The 10,353-nt window shown below is 40.1% G+C and overlaps 1 protein-coding gene across 2 annotated transcripts in view; it reads right to left on the bottom strand.

The window, feature by feature from the left end:
• The window catches only part of mark2 (microtubule affinity regulating kinase 2), a 48,820-nt gene extending 38,765 nt beyond the window's left edge, over positions 1-10,055 (bottom strand). For both annotated transcript variants that reach the window (XM_022758344.1, XM_022758343.1), the window contains exon 1: positions 8,821-10,055. In XM_022758344.1, coding sequence (XP_022614065.1) covers positions 8,821-8,871 — 51 coding nt within the window. In that variant the 5' untranslated portion in view covers positions 8,872-10,055. The remainder of the gene's footprint in view (positions 1-8,820) is intronic.
• Positions 10,056-10,353: the final 298 nt, after the last annotated feature.

The following is a 10,353-nucleotide window of genomic DNA, read 5'->3' on the forward strand; positions in this document are numbered from 1 at the left end:
GATGGTCATTAATGACAATATACATCATTTAAAACTGATTATGCATATATTTCTCTACAGAAGGCTGGGTAATTTTGACATAGTTCTAACAAAATTAATTAAAGCTCCAAAAACCTGTGTGATTCGTCCTCCGATAATTAAGTTGCTTCAAGATAAACACCTTGTCTTTTAAGGCATATGGGATGACAGAACTGAGAAGGTTTTGACTAACCTGATGGATAAGAAACCATTTACACTGACATGTAGTCCTAATTAGAGGCCTGTATATCCAATCAACTGTAAGATCAAGATCCACATATAGTTAACATCAAAAAGATATCCATTTATCTATTAATTATATATAAAGAATATATTTCTGATCCATTTCTACTCACTAACCAAAGCTATAGAACAAACAAGCTCAGAACAAACGGGGTCTTTATCGGATACATAACACAACCACATACAAAAGCTGCTGCATTATACTGAAATTTGTGGGTGGGAGGACACACACACACACACACACACACACACACACACACACACACACACACACACACACACACACACACACACACACACACACCTCCCGACTCTAGGTCGTGATGGCTGTGTTGCCATGGAGATTTGTCGCTTGCCGAATCCTGCCCTCTATCTCAGTGTTGGTTTGTATCTCTTTCATCCTTCCTTCTCTCTTTCTCCCTCCCTCCTTCCCTCTTTCCCTTCATTCTTTCTTCCTACCCTGCTTTTCATATGTTTATGTTACTATTTATACTCTTCTTTAATGTCAACATGGGTTTCCAGAAAATAAAAATGAGACTGAGAGACAGAGTTTGTTGTCTTTAAACAGGAGCATGCAGCATCCTATTATTACCATACCATGCCAAATCTGAAGATGGTCCAAATTAACACAGTTGTAGCTTTTAAGTTATGTTTTAAATTGCCATATTTTGATTGCCATATAGTAACCCCTACATAAAAGTCCAAGTAAGGCTGCAACAACAGCTGCTGACTGGATCTACTTGCTAATTACAAGCAAAACCCCCAAAGGGAATAACTTTGGGAGGGCTCATGTAAAACAACCACTCTAATGAGAGGGAAATTAAAATGAGACAAGTTTAAAAGCTGCCAAATGACTGGTAGATATGCTACTGCACCTGTTTGACAGTTCTTCCTATTCAACACATAATGGAAAGCTAATTATACAGGACCAGGGTGTACAGTTTTGCATTAATATATGTTTGGCACAGGATGACGGATACAGCAGTTTTTACACTACAGTCACACACATACAACGTACAGAAAGAAATTCTGAATCTGTCTCAGTTTAGTAGTGATCCAGTTCTTTATGTAATGAAAGTAAAAATCTTAAAAGGCATGTAGTCTTACTTTGCCTTTTTCCACCACATCCAAAAAGTTAAATTTGCAGATCTTGTTTATTTCTTTAACCACCTCTGTTTATATAACCTAAACTTCCTAAAAACAGACAGATCAAGTTTGTAATTTTCTATTATTATATATGCACTTAAGTGTCACATCTGATGATTACGCAGAGGCTCTCATTAGGTTAGTTTAAAGCTTTGAGGAACAGCAAAAATAGACGTCTGTAACTCACAGTTTGTCAAAGTCTTTTGGTGACAATGCACAACATTTTTTCCATTATACCTATGTTTCCATAATCAATGAAAAAGATGTAACCTACTATAGATGCATTTAATATTTCATGTACCCAAAATGGGCTAAAATGAATCACAATCCTGTCTAACACCAACCATTACAGCTTATCTGCCACCAGTAACTATAAGATTATAACATACAACATTAGTGTTGTTGTGTGCTTCCATGTGTACTGGCTCCAGCGTCACTGCAATGCAAGACAAAAGGTAATTTAGCTTTTAACTTTTAAATTAACTTAGTAATTTTTTTGCTTGCATGCTCCTTCTTTGTCTTTTCAACTCTGTAAGGCGATATCTAATATACGGCACAGCTAGCATATGCATAATAGCTATCCACCACACACACAAGTAAATTTGTGAGAGGCCCCTTACTTTAGCAAGGTGGTGTCACGCTGGGTCTCAGTTTGCTGTGAATGTAGTGTTGTGTGTGTGTTCTCTCGAACTGGATTACCCTAACTCCCTAGGTATGTGTGTGTGTGTGTGTGTGTGTGTGTGGGTGTTGTGTGTGTGTGTGTGTGTGTGTGTGTGTGTGTGTGTTTCAAATCAATTCAAGCTCCTGTTTGCTCTGTTACTGTCACAGTTGGGACACACTGCACAGCGCTTTCTTGCATGCCGTTGTTCTGCTGCTATGCAACTCTGTGTGTGCGTGTGAGCAGTGCATATGAACCACATAAGGATGGGGTCCATTTTGGATCCGGTTCCAGAATGGTAAAATACCGGGATTCATTAATCTGCACAGCCAATGAATTCCTTATCAAATCTTTCATTCGCATTTTCGGTTTAGTTAGTCTCTTGCCTCTTTCTAACACTACAAAAATTTTGGTGTATACAACTGTGTGATAACTCAGCACTTTGGTAAACGAACATGGCAGACTGGCTTAAATGTTCCAAAGTAAATGAAACAACTTCCAGAGGGTACTCATGATGAAGGGGGAACAACAAATCCTTTAAAAATCCTTAAAACAGAGATATGCGCTACTAGTCAACAATTACACATTGCTAACTTCGCTAGTTGACACCAGAAACACTAATTGGTTAATCAGTCACAGAGGAGCCTGAGCAAATGAAAGTGTTGAGCACATCTTAACAATAAAATAAGGTTTTAGCCATTTGAAATAGTAAAAATATTTTCTGTTCATTATGAAACTGTAGCAAGACTAATTAGACTGTGTCAGAGAAGTAGGTGGTCCCTCAAAGAGACACAGGATTTGCATTTACACTGCTAAAAAAGTGTGGCCACATGTCCAAGACCAATACAGAATGTGGTCTGAGCAATCATATCTCAAATGTGCCCTCAATGCATCTTGTGTGTTTTCACGCCTGTACTTAGAACTGTCCAATTGTGATCGGCTCACCTGACACTGATGTTAATACCAGATCTGATAATATTTTTATCAGTTTTTAAATGTACCTATTTTCATTTTCCTAGATATCAAAACACATTAGATTCATGGAAAGAAACCCAAGTATTGATAGGGGACTGATATCAGATGACTTAACAGAAAGGCCACATTACATCGAAGCAGTGAGAGAAATCCACACACCTGAATGACGTCAAGCCCTTCAAAACGCAGGTCTACAGTTAGCTGCCACACCTACCACTCAGCTCAACTGGAAAGGCCTGTTCTACCCTGCTCCCTCAGACAATCCAACACACACACACACAAAGCACTGAACTTCACTACATTGTTGGTTCAACACCTAGGTAGCACCTGCTTGTCCTGTATTTATGTGTCCACTGGAACTCCAGGTATAAATGACTAACAGAACTCATTAAATCAAAATGTAATTCCAATCCAATTAACAGCTAACTGCAAGTTTCGGTGTGATGGAAAAATGAGGGACTGCTTGTGTGTGCAAGAAAAAATGTGAATATGAAATATGATGGAGTAAATGATCATCGTAATGTGTGTGTGTGTGTGTGTGTGTGTGTGTTTGAGTCAGGTTCTCTGTTGCTAGGGCCCTTGCTAGCTTTGTCTTTCTGTTCATCTGCCTAGTGACTGGTCTGGTAAGGAGAGAAGCATAATTTATGGTTTCCTGGGCATAACAGCAACGTTTACGTGTGCATGCGTGTTTGTGCTATAGACTGCTTACAAGATGACTCACTCATGGGGAGCATGAATGAAGGACAGGCAAAAAGGTGAACACCAGAATAATAAAAACACATCTTGACCAACATACCTGTGTCAATGCACTCACACATTCAGTGTCTATTCTCTTGTCTGTATTGAATTTCCAGCTCAACAGCTTGCTGGAAGATTCTCTGCCAGGCTTTCACACTCCAAAGGTGTCAGGTGAAATACATCAAACTGTGCTCAGCAACACTCACACTTTCAAAAACTGTGCTTGCTTAATCTTCTATTGCTGTGTTGCTTGATGGTATTTTGAATCTGCAACCATCACCACCTCAATCCTGGTGCAGGTTACAAAGGTCAAACTAAAACAGACCAAAAACATGGGCGGACAATGACAATTTTTTTTTTTTTTTATGATTTTGACTTAATGAATGTTTAAGTCATTACATGGATATCAGACCTTGCATCTCCACAGGCCTACAATCAAATTAAACATTCTAGAAAATGAGAAAAATGGGGAAATTGTTGACTAAAATCTGTAAATTTAGAGTTAATTTTCCTAATCAAAAATCAAGGCCACCTGATAACAGCCCAGCAAAGTCTGGGGATTCATTGAATTTACAATTACACAAATTACAGGTATACTGTTGATTTCTCCTGCTTCGATTTTGATGTATTGATTAATTGCTATTGGGAGCAGCAGAATAAAATGTAATAGTCCTCCAATCCCACAGGAATCCCCCAGAACTCATCCCCATCATCCCTGCTTGATAAAGTAATATTCAAGCAGGAAAGTGCTCTGTAGGTGGAAGTAAGTTTATACTCGTAGGCTGAATTAAATGACAGCATTCATTAATTCAGTTTAAAAACTTCAATAAGAAAGGGAACAATTTGGCCTCCCTTCTGTTTTATCATTATTTATTTATTTATTTTTTTTTTTTTTTGCAGGGGGGTCCATGCCTTTACTGAAGGACTAATGTTGAGGGTGCCATTTAAAATACACCAGGTGAATAAAGGAGATCTTTTATGCCTTCATATGGGCCATCTTGTGACTTTTGCTTTATTTCCTTGATCCTTGTTTTGTTTCCTTTTGGGTTGCAGCATCCTGCATAAATAAACCTGGGATAAACTCAATGTAAACATTTAAGTCAAGTCCTAAATGTACTTTAGTTTCTAGTTTTCCCTAAATTACTTCTACAGTGAGTAAATGTTTCACTTGGACAAATTCATGGTTTAAATCCATCACACCTCAATGTGGGGAGGATCCAGCCTGTTCAGTTAGTGAGCAACTACTCAAACAATGAAATGGAGGATGAAGTAACAATTGAAGAGGCAGACCAGTATTTCTAGCTGCATTAGTCTGTCTTTTCAGAAGACGTGGCTAAATAAATAGACATTGTAAAACAGGAAATCAGACAATCAAGTGATCATGTCTGGGGAAGTGAACAAAGAGTACAAACTGCAGCAAACATTTTAACAAAATAAGTAGCCCCATTTTGAACTAACCTGATGCAATAATCAAATATAAAAGAATTTCAGACATAAAATATATTCGGCTTTGTATTTTTAATTAACCCTCTCTTTCACCTGATAATGTACAAGTTCTAGGTTTTCAGGTTGCTGTAACACTGATAAAGAGTGTCATATTCAAATAAGTTCCTCAAACTAACAGCCATTACCAAACCTTGTGGAACATGGCAACATGTCAGCTCAAAGCCACTCAACACATCTGCCATTTCACACCGTCAGAAAGATGTCACAAGTCACTTCTCTACATTTGACAGCTCTCTTATGATATGTGCCCAGCAACTGTTGATGATGACAGGATGGTGATCTGCCTTGGTCAGTAACTCACTCCCAAACCTCCCAGACTTTTACAGCCATTTACAGCTTAGTTTGCAACTAGTGTAAAAAGGCCGTGCTTTCCAACTTTCCAACTTTCCAAGTCAAGTAAATCATCATAAAGCTAACTTGATATAAAATAATAAAATAAATAGCTCCATTCCAGTCAAGCAGTCTTTCTGTAGTAACAAGCTGAGAATGAGAGAATATCTGCTTTTGGCAAAGAGCATGTTCACTAATCAGATCAAAATATACACTTTCTCTGACAGGAACAGAGGCAGTCATGTCAACACTCAGTCTGTCCTCATGTCCGGTGCCATTTTGTCCTGTATCTTGAGACCCGACACCAAAGGCTTTCTATACATGGCCTTTAAAACAGACCCCGTTTGTGTGGACATATCCATTCACGACCCTTGGCCTACAAACCGAGTTAAGCACTTGTCATGACCCCAAACTTTTTTTCTTCTGCCCCTAAATCCTCCCTAGATGCTGTGGGATGAGTAAAGGCCCATTCATGACCAACAACAGCACTACAGTGTAACAACACATGGGGCTGTGTTGGTACAGGCGCGTTGCTAAAGGGTACACAAACAAGGCATACTATGAAGTTCAGTTTGAGGGTTATTAATCACCAAGATACTGCATTTTGGTTTATACTCTTATGAGTGTACAACTGTGACAGGTTACCACTGCAGGAGTTTATCTCTCTTCCATCTTCATGTGGCTTGTGGCACAATGCTGCACACTACACACTTCAAGGTATTCTACCAGATGTGTACAAATGCAAGTATATGATTGGCCAACACAATGTGTTGTTGAATTATGTTGCACTGTGCTGTGGCAAAATTACAGGTAGGTCTAACTTTTTTTTGATAAACTACTGTTTTTACTTGCCAAGGTGCTCTGCAGAGGCCAACACAGTGGTTTCATTGAATTGAAGTCTGCTTATATCGAAGGTTAGTACTGTATGTTTGTATAAGCTTGTGTTATACCAATATGTCCCGTGTGTGCGCACATGTGGGGAAGATAGTCAGACTTACATAATCAACAGTATTGTTTCTGACCTCTGTTCCAGGTAAAGGTGTAGCCTTAAGAATATACATGTGTCACTTTGTGTGTGTGGATTTATTTGCCCACACCCACCTACCTACGTACCAGTCTACCTGATAATTTGCTTTCCTGTACACTCTAATGGAAGCATTGATCCACGGTGTGAGACTAACCATCACACACACACGCACTGACACGTGCAATGAGATCATGGTATAAACAGACAACTTCCGTCAGCATTTTATTTTGTACAAGGAGCAATAGCAGACAAAATCTTTTAACCTTTGAGTCTCCAACACCAAGAGGTTTTCCTATTGGCTGGTGAGAGCAGATCTACAGTCAGCTTGGCTTTACAGCTGCTGTTTACACACCTGGGTTAGGATTTCAGTGTTTCAGGTACAAAACAGTTTTGGTTTTGACAAAGTGGTGCAGCTCTTGTGACAGGTTGAAAAAAACAAAACAAAAAAAAACCAGACTCCCCACTTAACTTTTATTATTTTATATTTCTTTAATAGCCTCTGTAAAACTAATGTTAACTAATTTTTCATAAAGGTTTTAGCCAAATGCTTTTCATGTGTTTAAAATTGCTTTATTTATGCTGCTACAGTCATCAAAGCTACTGACCAACTGCTAAAACAATGTATCACCACAGCTACATTAATATACCTATAGACACTCAAGCAACACAAATATAGAAATGGGTTAAGCTCCACACACGCACTGAGAGCATGTACTGGCTGCACTGTCAAGATGTAGCCGTATAAATTTTTCCATTCAATGGTATAGGAGATTTTTCATTTAAGGAGACATACCACATGATGCTTGTCAACAGCTGCCCAAGTAATGCAAGTCATGGTCTGCATAGGAAACTATAATGGTTTGCATGTGCACATGTGTAGCGTCTTCACAATTACAGCGAATCTACAAATAAAACTGTCTACAGAATTAAGACAGATACTGTAGTCTTGGAAGCAGGGGCTTTGTCCCAGCTTTCTGATAATGATTTACAATGCACAGCCAAGGGGTTTCTTTGGCTTTCAAACTTTTAAGCATGCTACAAAAGCATTTCTGTATTCAACTGAATGGAAACATGAAACTCTGAATCTGCTTGTTTCTAAAAATTCTTTGCAATTTTGACACATGTATTGATGAATCAGTATTTATAGTTTGATTAGGAGGCCTCTGGTCTGTGGATATCATTAGTTTTAGGGCTAATAAAGATGTGTGCTGTTTATATGTGCCTTCAATGCCTGCTGAACCCAGAAATGGCAGCTCCAAGTGAACATCTGGGAGAACATTTGAACAACACATCTGAATTTAAGTCTACCTCAGTTCTAGGAGTGCTCTAAACCTCTTTGTGCACAATTTATTTATCACTCACTGAACAATAAATTGTGTTGCTTACACCAAAAACTGAGAAAGTCCATTTTCTATGATCACACAGCCACCAGAGCTTCTTCATAACAAACACAAAGCAATAAGTTGCTTTGTGGTATTGTGATGGTTCCCATGTTAAGACTGTTCAGCTCAAAAGCAACGCTTTCTCTTACAAGAGACCATCACTGCAGATTTTAAGACCACACTTCTACTATAGAAGTTGCAAATCAATATTATAATTTAAAAACCAATTCACACAAAGTATCGAGTCGCCAACAAAAGTCAACCGTGTTTTCTCTTAGAAAAAGAAAACTTCTCAAACACCACTACATTTTATTTTTACAAAGGATTATCCATATTACCTATGCCCAAAGGTACTTAAAGAACACATCACACTTTTGTACTGTAGTGAGATAATGATGCATCAGACTAATATGTGTCTGCTGGGCTTCTGTATTGTCACCTATATATAATCAATGTGGAACTGGCTGACAGGGCTGTCTCTATTGCAACAGGTCACAATGAAGAAAAGTCAAGCAGGAGGACATGCCCCAACACACAGACTAAACAGAAACCTAAATGTGTTCTCCTTGTCTGTAAGGAGTGGGAAATCCAGTGTGAGTGCGTAGGCAAGCTGGTGAATCACTGCTGTGTGGCAAAGACAACAGAGACAGAGAAAAAGCAAAGAGACATCCAGAGACTGTGGAAGGCCAAACAAGGCCTCTCTCTAAGGCAGATGAGAATGTAATACTAAAGTACATTTATAGGTATATATATATAATAACATTATTTGAGAGAGGTATCTTAGAAGTACATCTTACCTGTCCAGTCGAATTCTCAATGACTTGCACCAATGGGGTCCTTGTTGACATTTTTGAAAGACTTGGGGTTGCCAAAAAGGGGAACGGAGCAGTGAAACAAGAACGATTCTTCAGTGTCTATTGTGCATTTAAAACTTGGGCAGTTGGTGGCAGAGGGAAATTTCCAACAGACATCCAGTGCTAGCCAGCTAGCAGTACGACAAATAGCCCGTGAATCAACAAGTTGAATCCCACATCAGCGGCTAGCCGAGTTAGCCAGCTAGCTAGAAACTAGCTAGCACCAACCGTACGTCCCATGTTTGTCAACAAGCAGCAAAACAGGAAAAAGCAAATGTCTTCTTCAGCTTCGGTCGCGGTGTGAAAACATCCAGTTCCCAATTAGCATTTATCAGCGTCGATGGTGGCCAGCGAGCTAACAACCTGATGCTGTGACGTTTTGGTCAGCTAGCTACTTGGGCTAGCTAGAAGAAAAGTTGGGCAATGGTTGTACTGAACGAGACAAGGTTCAATTAGGTGGCTAACATGCTAACCTGTAAGGTTGCTAACTAACGTCTGAGGAAGCCCCGACTGTCGCCGAAATCTACAACAAATGTACATCCAGCGTCGTTTTCATAACGCAGTTGCGTCGTCTGTCTTTCTCTTTTTGTGTCTGAGACGTTTCCTTTCAGCTTTGAAACCAGGTCCGGGGTCTACAAACTTTCAGGCCAAAGTTATTCCCGGCGAGGTCTCGACCTTCCCAACTCACGCAAAACAATTCAAAATGTTCCCAGCGAGACATCCACGGTAGGGTATCCGAAAGAATAAAAGCAACACCATGTAAAATGGTCACATGGCAGGTGAGAAACACGAATTAATTTGTTGTGCTGGCTCACTGGCTGGCCGATATTAGCCCATGTAGCTAGCTAATTCAGGGTTTCTTCGGAAGCAGAGCTAGCTAGTTAGCTTATCTTCCAGCGGCCGCAGCGGCGGTGACTGCCACAGAGCAACCCACAAAACTCAAAATCCACGGAAATCACCGGCGCTCTTCCTTCTGTTGCGTGATTGGAATAAGGTCGTTCACCACTGCTGCACTGCAGTGAGGCGATATACCAGTTCGTCCTGTCGGTACACCGACTGCTATTATTCCTGTGACCAGCCGACTGAAGGAGGAATCATCAAGTTGTAAAATCCATTATCGGTATACTGGGGTTTTCTTGTTCGGAGGTGCGTGCCACGGGCGACAGGGGGAGAGAGGCGAGGAGCTGCGCCCGAATGCAGTCTATGCGCACGATCCTGCCCTGATACCGGAACAAGCTCGCGGCAACATGGCTGCTTGCACCACGACTGAAGGAGGAGGATTGGAGAGGGAGGGGGGTTCGTTCAGTGTTCGGCTCTACTCGAGTTTTTTCCCGAGCCTTTACTGTTGACCGCGATTCTTCCAGGTTGGTAAATGGCAGGTGCAGTGTCGCCAGGGAAAACTCCTGCATTTCATAGTCCTGCACAGTATCTGCACAATTTCTACAGAATTCATTCACAACTAAGAGACACTCCTGA

The sequence above is a fragment of the Seriola dumerili genome, unplaced genomic scaffold, assembly GCF_002260705.1.
Source record: "Seriola dumerili isolate Sdu_G_001 unplaced genomic scaffold, Sdu_1.0 BDQW01000295.1, whole genome shotgun sequence".
Taxonomy (NCBI): domain Eukaryota; kingdom Metazoa; phylum Chordata; class Actinopteri; order Carangiformes; family Carangidae; genus Seriola; species Seriola dumerili.